At 41.5% G+C, this 23,149-nt stretch overlaps 1 protein-coding gene across 2 annotated transcripts in view; it reads left to right on the plus strand.

Moving 5' to 3' along the window:
* UBASH3B (ubiquitin associated and SH3 domain containing B) overlaps positions 1-23,149 on the plus strand; it is a 185,631-nt gene that overhangs the window by 149,615 nt on the left and 12,867 nt on the right. For both annotated transcript variants that reach the window (XM_044669647.1, XM_044669648.1), the window contains exons 6-11: positions 6,064-6,272; positions 10,232-10,367; positions 14,422-14,542; positions 16,402-16,524; positions 17,292-17,384; positions 19,142-19,286. In XM_044669647.1, coding sequence (XP_044525582.1) covers positions 6,064-6,272; positions 10,232-10,367; positions 14,422-14,542; positions 16,402-16,524; positions 17,292-17,384; positions 19,142-19,286 — 827 coding nt within the window. The remainder of the gene's footprint in view (positions 1-6,063; positions 6,273-10,231; positions 10,368-14,421; positions 14,543-16,401; positions 16,525-17,291; positions 17,385-19,141; positions 19,287-23,149) is intronic.

Raw genomic sequence — 23,149 nt, forward strand, 5'->3', positions numbered from 1 at the left:
CCTCCTTATCTCTCTCTCTCTCTCTCTCTCTCTCTCTCCTTCCCTCCCTCCCTCCCTCCCTCCCTCTCCTTCTTTTTCTTCCTCTCTCCCTCTCTTTCTCTCTCCTTCTCATTCTCTTTCTTTCTCCTCTTTCTCTCCTTCTCTCTCTCTCTCTCTCTCTCTCTCTCTCTCTCTCTCTCTCTATCTCTATCTCTATCTCTATCTCTATCTCTATCTCTCTCTGGATTGTGTTAATGAGACAGTCAGAGAAAGGAACTGAGTCATCCAAGGCACAACTCAAAAAGGCCAGGGGAGTTCTGTGTTTGAGTCTCAAATCCAATTCAATCCAAAAGCATTTATTATAAGCACCTATTATGTGGAAGTTACTGAGCTATATGCTGGGGATATAAATGCAAGGAAGAAATAAAAACAACCCCTGCCCAAAGGAACTTAGGTGGGGGGTGAAGAGGAGCAATATGAAAACAGATGAATAAAGCCAAAAGATTTAGGGAAGGGAGAGGGCACTGAGAACTGGAGGGGAAAGGAAAAACTTCCTATAAGAGGTGAATGAAAGTAGTCTCTCAATTTTTAATAATAATAATAATAATAATAATACTAGGGTAGCTGGGTGGCTCAGTGGATACAGAGCTAGGCCTAGAGACAAGAGGTCCTGGTTTCAAATTTGGCCTCAGACACTTCCTAGCTGTATGACCCTGGGCAAGTCACTTGACCCCCATTGCCTACCCTTACTGCTCTTCTGCCTTGGAACTGACAATTGGTACTGAGTCTAAGACAGAAAGTAAGTTTTTTTTAAAGAATAATAATATAAAATTTAACTCATCTGCTACAACAACTATGTGAGGTGGATGCTATTATTATGCCCATTTTATAGATAAAGAAATCGAAATTCTTGGAAGTTAAGGGATTTGACCAAGGAGACATAGCTAGTAACTATCTGAGGTGAGATTCAAACCAAGGGTCTCTCTTCTATTTGCATGTAGGTTCACCAGGTGTAGACGGTGATACTATCATCATTCTGGGCAAGACTTTTCATTTTATCAGGTCTGTTGGGACTCTGGTGGATTTGGCTGTGTCTATAGCGGTTGAGAGCTACAAAGGTTAAAAGATGATCTGGTCCATCTCAGCAACTCTACACAGAACCATAGCTAGCCTTTACAGAGAGATGACAGACATTTAACAAACTGTAACTTAACCAAAGTTTAATCTATTGGGGAAGCATTCAATTTAGTGGAGGATTCAAGGAACATACATATTAACAGAAAATAGAGGGGGCAGCTAGGTGGTACAGAGGCCAGAGATGAGAGGTCCTGGGTTCACATCTGGCCTCAGACCCTTCCCAGATGGGCAAGTCACTTAACCCCCATTGCCTAGCACTTACTGCTCTTCTGCCTTGGAACCAATACACTTCTGAGACAGAAGTAAAGGGTTAGAAAAGAAAAGAAAAGAAAAGATATCTTACAAGCATTTCCAGATTTTCTCTAATATTGGTCCATGAAGGGATAGAAAGGAGAAAAAAAAGAAGTCAATATGTAGAGAAGTCAGCATCTAGATCAGTGATTCCCAAAGTGGGTGCCACCACCCCCTGGTGGGTGCTGCAGCGATCTAGGGGAGCAGTGATGGCCACAGGTGCATTTGGGGGTGTTGAATAACTGTAAGGGGGCAGTGATAGTATGTGACAGGGGTTGCTAAGTAATATTTTTTCCGGAAAGGGGGGGGTAGGCCAAAAAAGTTTAGGAACCACTAATATAGATTCTAGATTATATCCCTTTTTTTCCAACTTACTACATTAGGTACTTCAGGAAATTTCCTCTTTGAGACTTAAGATTCTTTCTCTCTTTCTCTTAGATGAGCTGAGATATCTTATTTTCAGTATATATTCACTCTTTGTATTGTTTGGCATATTCTCATCTGTTCCTATTTGCTATTGACTTGAATAAATGGGTTCATTTGTTTAAAAAAAAAGAAAGAAAAGTTATCTTAGTGTAAAACAACATAAAGCAAAGCTAGGCACTTGCTTCTCTACCCTGTACTGTGGGACCATGGAGAGATAGTTGGATCTAATATCAGGTCTGAGTTCAAATTAGCTTCTGTTCAATTCAGTAAACATTTATTACGCACCTACTCTGTGTCAGGCACTGTGCTAAGCAGTAGGAATAGAAAAAGAGCAAAAGACAGGTTCTGTCCTCCAGGAGCTTGCAATCTAATGGAAGAGACAACATGCAAACAAATATCTACAAATTAAGCTACCTACAGAGTAGATAAGAAACAATTAACAGAAAGAAGGCACTGGAATTTAGAGGAGTTGAAAAAGACTTCCTGCAGAATGTGGGGTTCTAGTGGTGACTTAAAAGAAGCTAGGGACAGACACTCCCTGGCTGTGTGACCCTGGGCGAGTCACCTAACCCTCATTGCCTAGCCCTTACTCTTCTGCTGCCTCGAAACCAAAATTTAGTATTGATTCTAAGACAGAAGGTATGGGTTAAAAAAAAATAAGCCAGGGAGCTCTGTAGTTGGAACAGAGGAGGGGGAGTGTGCTAGAAATGGGAGACAGCCAGAGGGAATGTCTGGAGCTGAGAAACAGCGTTTCTTTTTTGTGGGACAGCCAGGAAGGAGGTTAGAGTTACAGGATCAAAGAATAGGTGGTCGGGAATAGAGTAGAAGAAGATGGAAAGGTAAAAGGGGGTTCAGGTATGAAGGACTTTCAAAATACCAGAGCATTTTGTATTTGCTCCTGGAGGCAGTGTAGTATATTGGAAATAGAACTGAATTTACACTTCAAGAGACCCGAGTTGGAATCCCAGCACTACCATTCACTGTCTAGGTGACATTGGGCAAGTCCCTTGTTTTCTGAGCCTCTGTTTCCTATTGTAGAATGGTGGTGGTAGGGGGTGGTGGGGGTGGTGGGGTCATCCCAGTGACTTCTCAGGTCCTTCTCAGCTGTAGAATCCTTGAATTCCGGGAAGAACTCTAGCCTGGGCATGCTTCTCCCTCTGCCCTGTTCCAGGGAAAGGAATGTTCTTTTTGGTGGATTCATCATGCATGCATCCATCCCTGTGATTAAGAGAAATGCCTTATGATGTTGTTTGTAATCCGTTTCACAAATTCGAAGAATAGAGCTTTTGCGGAGAGGAGGTGGTGGCGGTATTTGGGAAAGAAGCCAGGCTTGGGAGTCAGGGAGAGTGGAGAGCTAGGAGAAGGGAGTGGATGGGCCCTAATAAGTAAAGTTAAGAAGGACTGATCAGCTATTGCAAGGGGCCTCGAAAGGTAATTTATGGGTCCCCTCTGCCGCCTGGCAGGGACCTACTTTAACTATTTTTTTTTGCTTAGACATCTCCAAAAAGAGACTGTGACTTCCCTTGGCTGACTAGCCTTTTTTTTTTTCTTAAACTCTTATGCTTCTTAGAATCAATACTGTGTATTGGATCCCAAGGTAGAAGAGCAGTAAGGGCTAGGCAATGGTAGGTTAAGTGACTTGCCCAGGGTCACACAGCTGGGAAGTGTCTGAGGTCAGATTTGAACCTAGGACCTCCCTTCTCTAGGCCTGGCTCCCAATCCACTGAGCCACCCAGCTGTCCCTGGCTGATTAGTCTTAACTTCTCAACTCTCCCCCCACTGAATGACCAGCTCACAGGTTCACCCAGCATAGATGCCAGAGGAGTCGAGGTATCTAGAACAAACATTCTAACCTGAGGAGAAAGAAGTTCTCTGTATGATGGAATGGGGAAAATATTGACCTGGGAGTTAGGGCAGCTGGTGGCTCAGTAGATACACAATATGAGCCCTGGAATCAAGAAGACTCATCTTCCTAAGTTCAAATCTGGCCTCAGATACTAGCTAGGTGATCCTGGCTAAGGCACTTAAACCAGTTTGCCTCAGTTTCCTCATCTGTAAAATGAGCTGGAAAAGGAAATGGCAAACCACTCCCAGTATCTTTGCCAAGAAAACCCCAAATGGGGTAGTGCCTGAAGTGACTGAACAACAGCAACAAAGGAATTAGGAAATCTGTATTCTAGTTCTGAAAGCCTTTTACTGGGAGATGTGACCATGGACAAGAATAAACTTTCTAGGCTTTCATTTCATCACCTGTAACAATAATAACAACAACAAAAATAACAATAGTGGTAATAAGCATTCATCTAGCACTTTTGCTATATAAATAAAAAAGTTTACAAAAGCTTATAAACATCATCTCTGTATGGCAAGAGAGTTTTTAGACTAAGGTTCTTTCTAGCTCTAGTATTTGTCCTTTGGATTCAGTGCCCTCCCGTTGGAAGACATAGATCAGTGGTTCTCAAACTTTTTTTGGCCTACCGCCCCCTTTCCAGAAAATTATTACTTAGCGCCCCTGGAAATTAATTCTTTAAATTTTTAATAGCAATTAATAGGAAAGATAAATGCACCTGTAGCCATCACCGCCTTCCTGGATCGCTACAGCACCCACCAGGGGGCGGTGGCGCCCACTTTGGGAATCACTGACATAGACCCTCACACAGATTCTTTCCATCTGGCTCAATTGGGCTTTACAAAGAAAAAAGACTTTCCCTGGGGGGTTGGGGGGGAAGAAATTCACATCAGTGCCTACACTAGCAGATGGGACAGTGGGTGACTAGATCCAAATTTGTTTGCAAGGCAAAGTTTCCTAAAACGCTTCTGGTGTATTTAGATGCTGATCCAAAAATGAAATCTCATCCCTCATGGGAGAAGTCAATCATTCAGTCAACAAGGATTTACTCTGTGCCAGGCACCATGTTAAGCCCTGAGGATATAAAACAAGAAATGAAACAGTCTCTATTTAGTCAGTTCTAAGGAGTTCATCTGGACCAGCCAGTCAGCATCTGGCCAAAATCCATTTCCAAAGGATATATATGGATTATTTTTTAGATCAGTCAATTGATTGATAAGAATTAATCATCTACTATGTGAGAGATAAATATAATAAATAAAATAACAAGTATCTTACATCTAGAGGGGAGACCACAAGGACATAATACATGCATATAAAAAGAAATATAAAGATGAGTACGAAGTAGTGAAGTACAAGGTGGTTTGAGAGTGAAGATCATAAAAGTTGGGGATGAGGGCTTTGGGCTGCATCCTGTAGGAAGAGGGGTTTCCGTGAGGAGGGGGCGGTGGCATAAATATTTTAACAACTAGATCTACAACAAAATGTATACAGGACACACTTTTAAGTTTAATCTATGTTATTAACATTTTCTTCACTATTTTCTTGAGTCTAGATCAGAGGTGTCAAATACATAGAGGCCCTCCCACAAGGATCTCAAGGGCTCAGACCAGGTTAAGATGAAATTGGGAAATATTTAATAAGATAAATAAAAATACAATAGAACATAGATAATGTTACTATGTGGTTTTGTAAGTCAGTTTGCTTCCAAAGAGATCCTTATGGTGGGCAGCTGGGTAGCTCAGTGGAGTGAGAGCCAGGCCTAGAGACGGGAGGTCCTAGGTTCAAACCCGGCCTCAGCCACTTCCCAGCTGTGTGATCCTGGGCAAGTCACTTGACCCCCATTGCCCACCCTTACCAATCTTCCACCTATGAGACAATACACCGAAGTACAAGGGTTTAAAAAAAAACAAACAAACAAAACAAAACAAAGAGATCCTTATGTTTGGGTATAGTGGCTCCATTTGTATTAGAGTTGGATACCAATCAATTACACATATATAAGTGTGTGTGTGTGTGTGTATGTATATATGTACATATATGTGTGTGTATATATACACACCAATGAATAGAAAAGGATGAGTATATATGCATATATACTCATCCTTTATAATATATATGCTCATCCTTTTCTATTCATTGGTGTGATTCTTGGAACAATGTGCTTTTGAGTGAAATTTTTTTGTAAAGCTAAATATAGGAGTCCACATTTCATTTCGGAGATAATAGGAAACCACAGGATCTACTTGAAACCTGAGGATCTTTTGTGATTATTTCTGGTAAAGGCGTAAAATGTATCTGAATACCCATTAGGACAGGATAAAGCACTTGCCTGCTCGGCGAGCGTTTTACGGGAGCGGCTCCTTCCTTCTCTTCCTCAGACGTTACAGGTGATCTATCCCTACACCCCGCAAAACGACGACGAGCTGGAGCTGGTTCCTGGAGACTTCATTTTCATGTCTCCCATGGAGCAGACAAGTACCAGCGAGGGCTGGATCTACGGCACGTCCCTCACTACTGGCTGCTCCGGGCTCCTGCCTGAGAATTACATTACCAAGGCGGATGAATGCAGTACCTGGATATTCCATGGGTAAGCAGCTTCGGAGGGGGATGCTGCTCTTTATGGTTAATCTTCCTAATGCAGAATGATCACACAGCACTGGGAAGGGGCAACAGGGCCGAGTCAGGGTGTTTTTTTTAAACACATGGGGGTGCCCAGGCTTCTGGATAACTGCCCACAGCTTGGGAAGGGGGGAAGGTGGGCAGCTCCATCCCACCATGTACAACTCCCATTATCAGATACAAATGGTTATCCAAGTCTACCATTTGGGTCTGGAGCCAGGATCTAGAGAGGGGGAAGCACGGGGCAGCTGGGTGGCACAGTGGATAGAGCGCTGACCCTGGATTCAGGAAGAGCCAAGTTCAAATGGGATGCTTATTAGCTACTGGACCCTAGACAAGTCACTTTAGCCTCTGTTTGCCATAGTTTCCTTATCTGTAAAAATGAAAATAATAACACCGACGTCACAGGGTTTGAGAAGATGAGATGAGTGAATGTTTGTAAAGCACGTAGTAAGTGCCATGCAAATATTAACTACTATTTTTATTACTATTATACCTATTGTGAAGTATCATTTGAGAGGGAGCCTAATGCCCCTGGTTTTTACTAGTTTGGGATTCCTGCCCTATCAGCCCTCCTGCTAAATGCCCAGAATCTTCTACATAGTATGCTATAAGGTTGTGTAGAAAATAGCTAGATTTTTGTACAATATAGAGTGCTGGATGTGGAGTTAGGAAGATTTGAGTTCAAATCCTATTTCAGATACTAGTTTTGTGCCCCTGGACAGCTCACTTAACTACCTAAGTTTCCTTAGGTATAAAATGGAGATTAAAAATAGTACCTTTCTCACAGGGTTGTTCTAAGGATCAGTTAAAATAACATGTAAAAACCCTTCAAAAACCATCATGGGTTATTATTACTGTTGTAGTTATTGTTATAGGACTTCCACAAAGCAGGCCAGGCAAGCCTCTCCCTTGCCTAGTCAGTAATAATATTAGTTCACATTTCTTGAGTCCTTTCACAAACATTTTACAGGTAATACCTTATGTGATCTTCACAGCAGTCTTGTGAAGTAGGGACTATTATTATTCCTACTTTATGTATAAGGAAGGTTCAGAGAAGGAAGTTAAGTGACTTTGTGCAGGGTCACACAGCTGATAGTGTCTACGTTGATGTTTGACCCTAGATTTTGCCAACTCCAATTGCAAGTCCTTTATCTATTATCATGGTGGCAGTCATTGACCGCAATATAGTGTGACATTCTCTACACCTGGTTGTTCTCTGAATTATTCCCTCTGCCCATCCCTAGCTAAGTCTGATTTTCTTGGTAGCCTCTATTGATCCCCTCAATTCATCTAAAAGAGAAAAAGACCAAATGATTCTTTCCCTACTCAGTTGTCCAAGAGTGAAAGCTAGTGTTTCCTCGGTTCTCTCAGGCTTGCCTGTCTTGTATTCCCAGGCATCCTGCCAGAGGGAGGGGGCTGGTTTGCCTTTCTTCCTTCTTAGTCAGACCTGTGCTCTACATCATGCCAACACATAGTGGCTGACTTTATCATTATTATTATTATTAACTATTAAAGAGTAATTCCAGCCAGTATTTTGTCTGGGAAAAGAAAAGACAAGAAACTCCCTTTCCTTGATTACCTTTAGGAACATAAGTCACAAATATAGTCAGGAATATTTTCTAATCTCTCTTCTAGCCCACATCCTTTTCCTCTCCATAAGTTCAGATTGAAGTTAATAGGTTCTGACAGCTAAGCATCTTTGGCATGTGAAGCAAAACTCATAGAATTCTTTCCTGCTAACTGAGAGAAAAATATGGGTCAGTAAGGAAAGGGGACTCTGTGCACATTCCTTAAAACTCATTTTATATACACACACAGTCTCATTGTCTCCCTTCCTTTCTCTCTCTCTCTCTTTTCTTCATGCTCTTTCTGTCTCATTCTTTCTCTCTCCCTCTTGTTCTCTTTCTTTTTCTCTCTTTCATATTTAAAGTGGCTTTTGCATTAACTAGAGCTTGGAAATAAGCCTGAGTGAATATAAAATGATTGGATTGTCAGATTGTAGGGAGTTGTGTGAATTACAGTCCCTATTTTCTAAGGAAAGATTAGCAGTGGTGTCTCACCTGGGAAGTATGTTTGAAATTATTGGAATAAATGGATTATTCTTCCATTCTTCCATGACCCACTACTTGGTCTCTGGCAAATATCATGTTACCACTATTATGAGAACATCAGAATTCCTTCTCTCTCTCTCTCTCTCTCTCTCTCTCTCTCATTGTTTTTCTCATTCTCTCTGACTCTGTCTGTTTTTCTCTTTCTCACTCTCTCACTCTCTCCCTTTTTCTGTCTATATATTTCTCTCTCTCATCCCTCCTATCTTCCAGTTTTCTCTACCCTCTTCAAAGTTCTCTTCACCATTCTTGAGAAAACATGTCCTCAGGACTTGAGCACTCTGCTGTTTCTGGTTTTCCCAATTGTTGATTGATCCTCATAGTATAGATTTGCCAAATGAGCTGAGTGGGCTAAGCTGGACAGTCTTGGGCCATATTTGCAAACCAAGTTATCCTTGGAGAGGAACTGGTATAACTATGGTCCTTAAGCAGATGATGTGGTCTCAATGCCGCTTTCAAAATACAGTTCCTGACTGTTGCCTTATTGCTACTGACAGCCCTAAATCAGAATGAATCACATCCCTTTTGTTGCATGACAGCTGAGGAAGCTGACAGTGTTTCTGTCAGTGAAATGTGGGAAGCAGGGAAGGAAGTTGGTCGATCTCTTCAAAGCCCTAATTGAGCTGAGAAGTGGGGAGGCACAAACCAGCAAGATGCAGCTACATGATTCCACAAATCCCATCATTTCAGACCCCCAAAGCTATGAGACACGGGGAGGGAAGGGAGGCTGGCTTCTCTCTACCTTTAGGGGTGGGAGCAGTATTATAAAGGGTCATTAGGAGGAGGAGGCAGATTTCTGTCAGAAAAAGGGGGCTCTGGTCATACATTAGGTGGCATTGATAGAGCCCAGGCATTTGTTTGATTGCAGTGATGGCTATTGTTCTTATCAGTAGCAGGAACACCTCAAAGAAAAACCTTTATTTAGAACAATCTGTGTAACACATACATCCAGTACTTCCTTTCAGGATGCCCAAAGAAGCCAGAGAATATGTTTCATTGGATTTATCCAACAACCAAAATTAAATGGCCATACTTATGACCACCTTCACAGCTTGCTAATTCAAAATAGCATTTAATGTTGAGAGAGGGGCTGGACTTGGCTGCCTCCTTAGTGTAACTCCGGTTAGGCTCTGACAGTCCTTCATTAAGCTTCATATGGAGGTTCTTGGCTCTGTCCCTTCACATATGGTAAGGATGATCCATTCCCTTTGAAATGCTTCTCCATTTGATTATCCCTTTTGGGTGCATGATTAGAGAGGAGGAAGAGGATAGGAGAGAGGAGGCAAGTAGTTCCAAGGTTTCCATGACTGGAGAAATGAAGAAAAGTGGGTGGAGATACAAGAAAACCTCCCTTCCTGTGAAAATTACTATGGACAATACAATTAACAGCAGGAATAGTTTATTTCTTTTCAACTGAGGGAATAGCTGGAAACAATGACATATAATTGCTATGGCATTATATCTATATATGTAAGTGATGCCAGTCAAGCCAGTGACACTGTACCAAATCTACAAATGATGGACCCCATCCCTGCCCAGAGGGGGCTTCCAGTTGGATTCATACACAAGTAAATCTATTTAACCCTTAATTTATTAACTATTTGGCTCTTCAAAATAGGTAAGGTAATTCTTTCCAAGGAGTCTGGATGCCATAGCCTCCCCCCCCCCCTTTACCATTTGCCACCACCATCGCTGCCACCCATGTTTTTTTTCACGTTAATGCTCATATTCTTTTCCATCCTTAAGGCTAGAGAACAAATGGCCTATTGTTCATGGTACCAATAGTTTTTATATCTTCCTGTCCTTTTCTCTGTAGTTCCTATTCAATTCTGAGTACATCATCGTCCTCCAGCTCACTCATGTTCAGCGATGGCATTTTGGAGAGGCGGCAGCAGGAGGAGCAGGGCCCAGGGGATACGTCTCCCCTCACCATCATCTGCCAGCCCATGCAAGTAAGTTCAACCAGTAATAACTGGGAAGATTCCAACACTCGTTCAAACGCCAGGTTCTTCCTAGGCACATCTTAGACAACGTCACTACTATGAATATAGTGCTAATGAGGCAGCTTGGTATAGGGAGTTAGAAAGCTGGCCTTGGAGCCACAAAGAGCTGCATTCAAATCTGGCTCCTTACACTCACTGGCTGTTTGACTTCTGCTGAGTCGTGGCAACCCCCCAAGAGTATAAGAGGCAGGGAAGGTACCAGCAGTGGTACTGCAACAGTAGAGGAGGTTCCATACTGGAAGATCCCTTCACCAATAAAATGATGAATCCAGTCCCTGTTCCTTTAATGTTTACCAAGCATGTTTCTCAAGCAACCCTTGAGGTTGAGCTTCAGGTTAGTTGTTTTTAGATATTTTTGACTCATTTGGGATTTTCTTAGCAAAAATACTAGAGTGGTTTGCCGTTTCCTTTCCCAGTTTGTTTTAACAGAAGAAACGGAGGCAAACAGTATTCAGTGACTTGCCCAGGGTCACACAAATTTAATTCCTCCAAACTCTGATTTATAGGTCAGGAAACTAGGTTTCTAAGGGAAGTAATTGACCTGTGTTCAAATAATGAGTAAATGTCTGCAGAGACATTTGAACCCTGGTCTGATTCCCAAATCCACTAATAATCTACTACATATCGTTGGGTAGTTTGGGAGAAGAGAAAGAAGGCTGAGACATGTTTTCTTAATGCCCACAAGGAGTTTACTCTCTAGCTGGGAAAATGAAGGCATCTGTGTATAAGACACAACCTCTTAAACTACCCAGTGTGCAATTGAAGTGCCGAATGAATGATACAGACAATAGATACTATCAGAAATTAGAGAACGGGGCTATCTCTGTAGACCGGGGTGGTAAGAAAACTTCTTGGAAGGGCTGAGGAGACAAATGGGGAGAATTTTCTTGAAGACAGATATTTTAAGGGGGGTGAACAGTGATTTGAACAAAGTCAGAAAAAAATGAATAATCTAAGGTGGAAACTGGGAAGAGTGAATATATCATTTTGGCTTGATGAGAGAGTTCTTATAAGTGAATAGTGGGAAACAGAGCTGGAGAAAACCCTACCACTCCCTACACAATTCAACAATTCAGGTTCATTTGCTGGAAATGAACACATAGGGCTGCCAGCAAAGGCGATGTTCCAGTCAGGGTTAGCACATTGGGAATAGCTATTTCAAATAGGGAGAGCAGAAGGAAGGGCTAGGAACCTCCACTCAGTGATTAAAGAATCACCAGTTGGTCAGGCTAGAAATTAGACCTGAGTAATATAAACAGATATCAGCAGCCCTCCTTGGAGCTTTTTTGGGGAGGGACACTAACATGTCTATAGTTAGAGAATGCTGAATATCCCACTCTGTGCTGAGCATAAAGGACTATGGGGGCAAAAAAAGGAAGGGAATGTGAACGAAGCACTTAGAAATTGCAACCGATTGAAAAAGACAGTGTTCTCGTTCTCTCTTCCTTTCTTTCTCTTCTTTTTTCTTTCCCCTTTCACCCCTCTGTCTTTCCCTCTTTCCCTCTTTTCCTCTCTCTCTCCCTTCCTGTCTTTCTTTAAAGAAAAAACAAAAACCCTTACCTTCTGTCTTAGAATCCATACTATGTATTGGTTCCAAGACAGAAGAATGGTAAGAGCTAGGCAATGGGTGTTAAGTGACTTGCCCAGGATCACACAGCTAAGAAGTGTCCGAGGCTAAATTTGAACCTAGGACTTCCCATTTCTAGACTGGCTCTCAATTTACTGAGCTACATAGCTTCCCCTCTTTCCCTGTCTTTCTCTCTCTTCTTCTTGCTCTCTCTCCCTCCTTCCTTCCTTCTCTTTCTCTTCTGCTCTCTTTCTCTTCTCTCTCTCACTCTTTCTTCATCTCTGATTCTCTCCTCTGTCTTTGTTTTTTTGTCTCACTATCATCTGTCTTTGCCTCATTGTGTCTCTGTGTCTTGGTGTCTCCCATATCTGTCTCTTTCCTTTGTTTCTCTCTAGTGTCTCTCTGTACCTTTGAGTCTGTCTCTCTGTCTGTCTCTGTCTCCCAGTCTCATAAGCTCAAAGGATACATACTTGAGTGAACGTGGCATTGGATTGAAGTGGGGTTAATTAGGGTGAGTTTCCAGAAAGAAATGTTGTCACTTTTTCTTTCTTTTTTTCGCATTTATTTATTTATTTTTAAGCCCTTACCTTCCATCTTAGAATCATTAATTAGTTTTAATTAATAATTAATATTTAAAAAGTAATGTTAATTAATAATGAATTCCATTATTTACATATTTATTTCTATTATATGCTATACATTATATATTTATTATATATTATTTGTATATTATATATAAATAATTAATAATAAGCAATATTAATTAACAATTAATATTAAAAAGTAATATTAGTTCCAAAGCAGAAGAGTGGTAAGGGCTAGGCAAAAAGGGGTTAAGTGACTTGCCCAGGGTCACACAGCTAGGAAGTGTCTGAGGCCAGAATTTAACCCAGGACCTCCCATTTCTAGGCATAGCTTTCTATCCACTGATCTACTTAGGTGCCCCCAATAGTTAATTCTTTTTTTTTAATACCCTTACTCTCTGGGCCTGGCACTCAATCCACTGAGCCACCCAGCTGTCCCCGGATAATGTCACTTTTTAAAGCCTTTCCACTTCTATTTATCTAGTTTGTAACTCATGTCCTTGTAAATTAGGCAAAGCAGGAACTGTTCCCTCATTTTACAAAGGAGGAAACCAAGGCTTAGAGAGGTATGACTTTCCCTGGTCATGGAGTTGGTAAATTTGGGAGACTCCAATCCAGGTCTTCTCATTATCCCTTACTCTGTCAATGTATTCAGAACCAGGTTTTTAAGCTCAGGAGGGACCCAGCTAGATGGAGAAGGACCACATTTTAACTGATACCCACGTATATAACCATATATATAGAGAGAGTGAGAGAGAACTGCTTCATCCAGCTAGAACTCAGTTTAAATCAGGAAACCAGAGTCAGGACATGTATAAAATGGCAAGTTTTCTCCCTCTGTTGCCACTGTTTAAGAAGAACAGCTGCTGGGTCAAACAAAGGCTTTTGGAGCCTATATGCCAGAGGGTTTCAGTTGGGCACAAAAAGCAATAGGGAGCCAGTGTAGCTATAGGATATGAGAAGGTCAGCAGAGAGAGCACTACATTTGCAGCCAAAGGTTCCAGCTTCACCCTAAGCTCTTCCTCTAGCCCTTAATCTCCATAGGCTGCAGTTTTCTTATCTGCAGAATTAGAGCCTTACATTGGATAAGCGATGAGGTTTCTTCTAAAATCCTGTGATCAGCACAGTAACACAGGGGCTAAAGATAGCCATTCTAGGCACATAGGGTCAGAGTGAAGACTCTGGAGGCTGCCGTGGTCCTCTAGATGGGTGGTGTACTCTATATAAGCTGTCACTTCTGTAATAATGGAAGTCCTGCTCCCTGAGGACTTCTACCACCAAATAATGTAATTATCCCACCACTAACTAGTTTCATACATTTTTTTCTCCCCCACTAGGCATATAAGCTTCTTGAGGGCAAAGACAACTTTTTCCCCTCTTTATTTTGGATTTGAGTCTCCCAAACTTACTCCCCATTGCTTAGCATGGTTCCTGGCATTAAGTACAATGTTTAATAGGCAATGTTTGTTAACCGGCTGACTCCTTAGCTTCTTAGATCCAAGCATTAAATCAAATAACCATAGAGCTTCATGATCATTTGCCAATTAGAATAATAATCCTATTGCCTCACCTATACCAGAGCTTTCTCCTCTGTTTATCACAAAATCAGAGATCTAAAGCTAAAAGGGACCCTAATGGCACTCTCATTCAAGCCCTTCTTTACAGGTGAGAAAACCGAACCTTGGAGAAGTTAAGTGATTTACCCAAGGTCACAAAATTCATATTGGCAAAGCTGGGATTTGAACTCAGCTCTTGTGACTCCTCCAAGTTCAGCAGTCTTTGTAATTTACTATGCTACCTCCAAGTACTAGACTACTTCCCACTTGTTTACTTTGTTTTTCTCCCCGAACAGCCCCTGCGAGTCAACAGCCAGCCTGGCCCCCAGAAGCGATGCCTCTTTGTCTGTCGACATGGCGAGAGGATGGATGTTGTATTTGGGAAGTATTGGCTATCCCAGTGCTTTGATGCCAAAGGTGAGAAGATAGTTGTTGATGTGCTGGGAACTTAGACCGAACCTGGTCATGGTCACCCAACAAATCGTTTAACCTCTCTAGGTCTCGCTTTCTTTTCTATAAAATGAGGACATTATGTGGAGCAAATGAATTAGCATCTACAAAATGCTTTATAAGCCTTAAAGCATTACATAACTGCTAGATATTATCGTTGTTATTGTTATTATTACTATCTGCTTCTTTGCTATGGCTACTATATTTCTATTAATGCAATCTAAGATCCCATGAGCTGTTTCAGTTATCACATCACACTGCTGACTCCAAGCTTTTGACTCTTCATTGTTTTTTACATGAACTACTTTCTAGCCCCATCTTCTTCATTCAGTATAATTAATCTTTGACCCCAAATTAGGACTTTTACATTTGTTTAATTAAATTTCATCTCACTTATTAAGATCTTCTTAACTCAGTTCGATTTTTTTTAACCCTTGCCTTCTGCCTTAGTGTCATTTCTAAGGCAGAAAAGAGTTAAGGGCTGGACTTATCAAAATTAGGTGTATTTGAGGTCAGATTTGAACCCAGGACTTTTCATCTCTAGCCACTGAACCACCTACTTGCCCCAGCTCAGTCACTTTGACAAGCTTTTATCCAGTGCCTGCTTTGTGCAAACACTGGGGTTAGGTACTGAAAATAGAAAAGACAAAAATGAAAACTTAAATATTCACCACCCTCAAGGAGCTTCCATTCTAGAAGGGAGGGCAACATGTAAACAGATGAGTAAATCTAGGATAGTTTCAGCATGGAGAGAGCATCAACAACTAGAAGAATCAGGAAAGGTTTTCCGAAAAGGAGGTGCATGTAAGAAACTTTGTAGAGGGAGAATCAGCAAAAAGACAACTGATGGGATACAAGAGATAAGGGAAAGGAGGAAGAGTCAAGGATGACCCTGAAGTTTTGAACTTGTCTTTTGAAGGATGATGGTGTATTTAACAGAAATAGAAATATTGAAAGGAAGGATAGATTTAAGCAGCTAGATGGCTCAGGAGACTCATCTTCCTGAATTCAAATCTGGCCTTAGGCACTTCCTAGCTGTGTGACCCTGGGCAAGTCATTTAACCCTGTTAGCTTTAGTTTCCTCATCTGCAAAATGAGCTAGAGAAGTAGCAAAGCATTCCAATATCTTTGCCGAGAAAACCCCAAAGGGAGTCACGAAGAGTCAGACACAGCTGAAAGGACTGAACAACAAAAACAAAAAGTCAAGGAAGAGAAGATAATGAGTTTCATTTGGGATATTTTGAATTGTGATGTCTATAGATCATTCATATGGAGGTCATTAGAGAATATATTTAGAACTGGAAGCCTTATTGGCTGTTTAGTCCAACTGGCTTTCTTTACATAAGGAACCTGAGGGCCAAAGAGATTGTCCAAGTTCATAAAGATAAGAAACATCAGAAGCAGTATTTGAACCCTCATCCTCTTGACTCCAGAGCCAGTGCTCAATTCCTGGTACTCTTACAAGTCTATCTAGTATAACCCTTATCTGATGGCTCAGGAATCCACTCTCCAGAGGTCATTTAACCTCACTTGAATACCTCCAATGATGAAGAACTCACTACAAGGCAGCTCAACCATTTAATGCTTTTCCAATGCCAAAAAAATTCTAACTACCTATAATTTTTAAGCAGAATGGAAAGTAGACTCCAGAATTTAATCGCCAAGCAAAAGTGTATCAGCTTTCTGAATGCTCTTAATGTTTTCCACTGGCTCTAAAGCAGAGTTAACTTTTCTTGGCTATTAAGGACTAGGATGGCAGGATCAATAACAAACGGGTTAACGAGCAGAGAATTCAAGTGGTCCTGGGTCTGATTTTCCCCCCTCAGGCCGTTACATCCGCACCAACCTGAATATGCCTCACAGTTTACCTCAAAGGAGCGGTGGTTTTCGGGATTATGAGAAAGATGCACCAATCACTGTGTTTGGATGTATGCAAGCCAGACTAGTAGGTAAGTCATCCCAGAATAACTTCTGTTTGGGGTTACCATCTTGGGCCAGGAGGATCAGGGGGAGACGGTGCTGCCCGATGGGATGCATGCGTTGCTTTCCAAGCTTCGGGGATACAGGACATTCCCTGTGGGCTTACAGGTTTTCTTTACTTGCTGCTGGGGTGAGTCCCTGTAACCCTGGAAATGTTGAGCCTTCCAGGTAGAAGAGAGCCGCCTTTGCCATGACCATGTATGTGAACAACTGAAATAGGAGCAGGACACAAAACAGCAGTTCCAGCCTGGCTAAAGCCGAGTCTTTTTACATATGACTTTGAATCCATCCGTTTGTTAGTTTATCCCACCCCCAGCATCCAGACACATCCACCTCTGCTCCAAAGAAAGTAGATGCCATCAGAAAATATATATAAGCATTCATCAAGAGATTAGAGTGGCCTCTGGTGTCTGCGAGTTAATGCTCCGGGGTTTTATTGACTTTCATTTTCACAATATAAATCTACAATCTATTATCATAAAATCCATTATCCAGGCCATGGATTAGGCAGGGCTCAGCTCCCTGCTAGCTGGGCATTTTGCTGCTCGTTAGGCCTGCAGAGATGGAACAGAGAAAAGATGAAAGAGTTCATCACTTCTGCTCCTCGTCGGGGATGAAGTTCCGATCTTTGGGCTTCTCTGGGTGAGAGCCGTCCTGTGTGGCATGAGTGTCCTGGCTAGGCGTGACTTGACTGGGCCAGACCACCTCAATCCAGTGGATTCCCTCTTTCCTGTAGGTGAGGCCTTGTTAGAGAGCAACACCATTGTTGACCACGTCTATTGTTCCCCATCCCTGCGATGCGTCCAGACTGCACACAACATTCTAAAAGGTAAGACGTGAAGCTCATCTCATCCACTGCACCTGGGCTGCATCCATCAGAGCCGTCCTAGAGAGAGGAGACTCTTAACCAAACATTTGGAGCTTTTTTCCCATATCTGTAAGACTAAAAATGAACAAATACTCCAAGTATTTCAATTTATAGGATTTAATTAAAACAAAGTGAGAGAGAAAGGGGTTCCTTCAGCCGAGTGAACAGAGCAAAGAGCCAGAGACCCAGAAGCCTATCATACTCGAGCCAAAAGCCAGAGCCCCCCAAAAAAGTCCCTCCAGTGGGGGTTTCAGCAAATTTATAAACAATTTTATTTTTTATAAATATATAATTTATAAACACATTTATAAACCCATGCCAGGATGCAATACTGGGACACAAGACAAGGAAACCCCAGGAAGAATAAAGATTGCTAGGAAATGAAGTCCCCAGGGTACAAATTTTTAAAACACAGATCATATAGATGTTCGGCAACCAGCAATGGATGCATTTATTCAACAGGCATTTATTAGGTCTGCAGAGCATGGTGTTTAACCTTTGGAGGAAATATAAATGTTACATAAGGCATGATCCCTGACTTCCTAAAGTTTACATTCTAGCAAAAGGGAGAAGGCACAAAAACAGACGTACCAAATGTGGCATCGTAAGAAAGAGAAAGAGTTGTGAAACAAAGTGCTCTATGAGGTTGAGGAGGTGATGGGGGAAGAGATCATTACTAACCAGGGGAAATAAAGAAGACTTCATGGAGGAGGAGGTAGCATTTGATTTGGATTTTAAAGGATGAGTAGGAATTCCATTGAAGAAAGGAAACAGCATGGAAACAGATAGAGTCAACATGGCACATTCAGGAGACAGAGGAGAAGAGAAGATATGGCAGGGTAAATAATATGAAAATATGAGATAGGGTACTGTCACACCGTGAAGGTCCCTAAAAAGTAGAAAAAAGATCTTGAAGAATTTTAAGTTGAGAAGTGATATGATCCCACTGCAGATAAGGAAGATCATTCTGGAAGTAGACTGAGAATAGACGAGAAAAAGGCATGAGACTGAAGGCCACAAGGCATGTATGGAGATTATTGTCATTATTTAAATGAGTAGTGGCAGTGGGAAGAAAGGAAGGGATAAGTGGAAAATGTTAACATTAGCAGGACAGTGACTGATTGGATATGAATCTCCTCTCAGTAATCTATCACACTTCTCCCAAAATAATACATTTTTTAAAAATCCTTACCTTCCATCTTAGAATCAATATTGGCTCCAAAGCAGAAGAGCAGTAAGGGCTAGGCAATAGGAGTTAAGTGACTTGTCCAGGGTCACATAGCTAGGAAGTGGCTGATGCCAGATTTGAACCTAGAACCTCCCATCTCTGGGCCTAACTCTCAGTCCACTGAACTATCTAATTGCCCCCAGCAAATGAATATTCTTAAAACAAATCTAGCTGTGTTGCCTCCCCATCAGGAATCTTCAGCAGCTCCCTACCTATAGGTTATTTTGTTTTCAATGAGACACCATCCCATAGCACAATGGTTTGGCCAGTGCCCCAGTTTCTGAGTTATTTGTAACTTGCTCTGGGAGATTGAAAACCACCTTTGGAAATGGCTCGCTTGCAAATTCTTATATGAATTGGAGACAGCAGCCAAATGGAAAAAGGAATTGCTGACTTAATCAGAATGGAAAGCAATTACTAACTAATGTGGTCCACATTTTCTTAAAAGAATGACTTTCCCTTTGCCTTCATTTTCTTTTCCCCTTACAAGGTTTACAACAAGAAAATCACTTGAAGATTCGTGTGGAGCCTGGATTGTTTGAGTGGACAAAATGGGTGGCTGGAAATACTTTGCCTGCATGGATAGCCCCATCAGACTTAGCTGCTGCCAACCTGAGTGTTGATACAACCTACAGGTAGCCGGACATAAATCGTTATTTCCTGACATCGATTTAAAATTGATTTTCTAAGTTATGATCAGTTTCGAGCAATCCACCTCCAAGTAAAGAGAAGTAACTGAGTCAGAGTAGATATTGAAACACTTTCCTTTTGGGGGGGGGGGACAGGGTTGGGGTAGGACTTGTGGGAAGGGACTTGGCTAATGTGGGCATTTATTCTGCTTGACTATACATACATGTAATGGATTTTATTTTTCTTGCTTTTCTTAGTAGATGGAAGAACAGGATGGGGGTGGGAAGGAGAAAATTCAGAACTGAAAATAAAATAAAATTGAATTTTAAAAAGTTATTTACCACTTTGAACCCAATAAAAGGAAGTAGCTGACTAGACTTAGTCAGTTCTCAATTTGCTATATTACTCTATGAGCATTAATTTGCTTGCCTGATCATATTTGGTTCAAGATTGCATGAAAATAAATATGGGTTCTTTTGAGACATCTAGATGGCACAGGAGATAAAGTGCTGATCTTAGAATTAGGAAAATCTGTGTTCAAATCTTACTTCTAATACTTACTAGCTGTGTGATCCATGGAAAATCATTTAACTTCATTGGGGAAAAAAGATGAAAAAAACATCAGTTTTCTTATCTGTAAAATGGGCATAAATATAACATGATTCTCACAGAGTTGTTGTGAGGATTTACTGAGATGTCTTCTATAAAGTACTTTGTAAACCTTAAAGTGTTATGTAAGTTATAATGCCTCAATTTGGTAAAACACTTTTAATTTTAATTTTTTTAAAGCATTTTGACATCTTAGACATTTAATCTTTTACAACTCTGTGGTTCAGGTAGTATCATTCTCATTTTTTTTAAACCCTTACCTTCCATCTTAGAATCAATACTATATACTGGTTCCAAGTCAGACGAGTGGTAAGGGCTAGGCAAAGGGAGTTAAGTGACTTGCCCAGAATCTCATAGCTAGGAAGATTCTGAAACTAAATTTGAACCCAGGACTTCCTATCTCTAGGCCTGGTTCTGGATCCACTGAGCCACCCAGCTGCCCCCTCGTTCTCATTTTTTTTGATAAAGAAACTATGGTTCAGAGGGATTACATGACTTGCCTAAGGTCACACACCTTGTTTTTCACCAAACACAAATTAATAGTTAATATTTATATAGCACGTTAAGGCCCCCCCCCACAATAACCCTGTGAAGTCCTAGCCGTATGATCTTGGGCAAGTCATTTAACTTCTCTATATCTATAAAATATATCTATAAAATGGGGATCAGAAATAGCACTAACCTTCCAAGATATTATTATGAGGATTGAATGAAAAAATAATTTTTTGAAACTCTAACCTTCTGTCTTAGTATCGATTCTAAGACAAGAGAATGGCAAGGATTAGGCAATCAGGGTTAAGTGACTTGCCCGAGGCCACATTTGAATCCAGGCCCTCCCAACTCCAGGCCTGGGGCTCTACCCACTGTGCTGCCCCGCTGCCCCGTGAGATCATAGTTGTATAGCACTTAGCACAGAGCCGTACGTAGTAAGTGCTGTATAAATGTTAGCTATCGTTATCATTTTTATCCATTGTGCCACCTAGCTTGCAGAATGAGTAAAACACCTTCTCCACATTGAAAACAGCTGTCATGCCTCCCCAACACCTCCCAAGCCTTCTCTTCTCTGGCCCAAACCCCTTGTTCCTTCCTCTGATCCACATAGGGCTTGATTCCCAGACCTTTCGTTGTCCTCGCTGCCTTCCTCACGATGGGCTTCGGTTTGTCTGTTTCCTAAAAGAACTGAGCACGAGTCGGAGTAGCGAGACAATCATCCCCCTGATGTTAGACCTTCACGTACAAAACATTGAGTTTTCTTTCAGGGAGCTGCTGTCTGACCCTGTTGGCTCCTATTGAGATCGAGCTCTATTAAAACCCCCTGCCCCTTCCTCACATAAACTCCTGCCCCTCCAACTCCTGGACTCGTGCAGCTGATATTTTAACCCACTTCTAAGATTTCACATTTATTATTATCTCTGAAATTATATTTGATTCAGGATTCTCTTTCTTCCTACTGACCTTTTATCCATCCTTTCAAATATCGCATCCATTGAAAATCTGATAAGACTTCATCAAAGTCACTGATTTAAAAAAAAAAAAAGTTGAGCATCAAAGGACTGAGCGTAGATTTCACAGAAGGCCTTCCCACCATATTGGCACTGGTCCATTAGTGACTGGTTTGGGACCTAACATTCAACCAGCTCTGAATCAGACTATAGCATCCATGCCAGAGGGGGCTGCTCCCTTCCCCCTCACCACTGCGCCTGAGGATATCACCTGCCCCTCTGCCCAGCAACCCAATGGGAGCACTTCCTCCCTCCCCTGGCTGGGGTAAGGGAGCAGCTCACGTGCAGTGTGAGGGTGCAGTTGGGGCACTCGATCTCTAAAAGGTTCACCATCACTGACCTAAGCCATAACTCTCCATTTTGCTCACTAATATGCTAGGAGAGACTATATGAATTGCTTTGCTGAAATTTAAGAATATTCTGACTATAGTATTCTGATGGATCAGTCTAGTGACTGTCAAAAAAAGGAATTAACTTTGTCTGGCCTCAATGAATATGTTTGAGGTTAACCACTAAGAACAGAGTCAGCTACTTATAAAACAACTTTTTATATTAATAGACATTTCTAGTTACTATCGGGGAGGATGCCACTCATGTGTCTGAGGACTATATTTAGGACAGGTGACCATTTTAACCATCTCTTTCTCCCCTGTGATAGCCTGCTCCTTCTTTTTCTAAAGCTTGAAGCACGAATCTGATGAAAAAAATTCAGAGGCTTTCTAGTTCCATGAGGCAAACAGGGTCTAGATTCCTGGATTTTTTTTATCTAATCTGTAAGTAGAGCTTCAGCTAACTTTCTTGGAGGAATAATCTCCCTACTACTTCCCCTTGTCTTGAGGAATCAGTTTATAGGTAAAAGAAAAGGATTCACAATTTTAAAACGCCTCCCTGCCTCCCCTAGTTGCACTTCACATTTTGTTCCGTTCCCCTATATTATGATATGTCTTTCTCAGGTTTGGGTTTTGCTCTGGTTCAAGGAATACAGCCAAAGATACTGTCATTGAGCCAGCAGAAATTGTGTGTTCTCAGGAGGAGTCAGGAGACTTATTGCCAGCCTGGGCAAGGTAGCCAGCTAGCCTTGGTTGAATACAGGGCTCTGGTTTTCCCCTTAAGTGGTTAAATTTATTCTTTTTGACTTGAAAAATGTGCATGGATCATTCCATCTACACCTTTTTGTGTGTGTGTGTGTATGCAAAAGAAAGATGAATCCAGGAAATCCGAATGACAGGACATGCACAGTGCCTGTTCCCAATTCACTCTCCCCATTTATAAGTATATCATTGTGTAGACTTTTGTTTGCTTTTTAAACCTATTGACTTTTTTTTTTGTTTGAGCACACATGAAAGTCAGCCTTTGAAAGTGAGAGGCTGCCGTTCCTCAAGTTAGCCTTCCTCTAGGATTACCTTTAGACAGAAAAGCATTCAAGGGGGCATCTTGGTGGCTCAGTGGATTGAAAGCCAGGTCTAGAGGTGGGAAGTCCTAGGTTCAAATCTGGCCTCAGAGGCTTCCTAACTCCATGACCCTGGACAAGTCACTTAATCCCCCTTGCCCAGCCCTTACCGCTCTTCTGCCTTGGAACCAATATAAAATACTGATTCTAAGATGAAAGGTGAGGGTTTTTTTTTTAAAGCAAAGCATTGAAGGAAGTGCTAAGTGGCACCAAAGTAATGGTAGAAGCCTGACTAAAAGCTAGGAGAACTGAGTTCTAGTTCTTATTTTCTTGTTCAGTTGTATGATTCCATTTAATGATAACAGGG

The sequence above is a fragment of the Gracilinanus agilis genome, chromosome 3 (genome assembly GCF_016433145.1).
Source record: "Gracilinanus agilis isolate LMUSP501 chromosome 3, AgileGrace, whole genome shotgun sequence".
Classification (NCBI taxonomy): Eukaryota; Metazoa; Chordata; class Mammalia; order Didelphimorphia; family Didelphidae; genus Gracilinanus; species Gracilinanus agilis.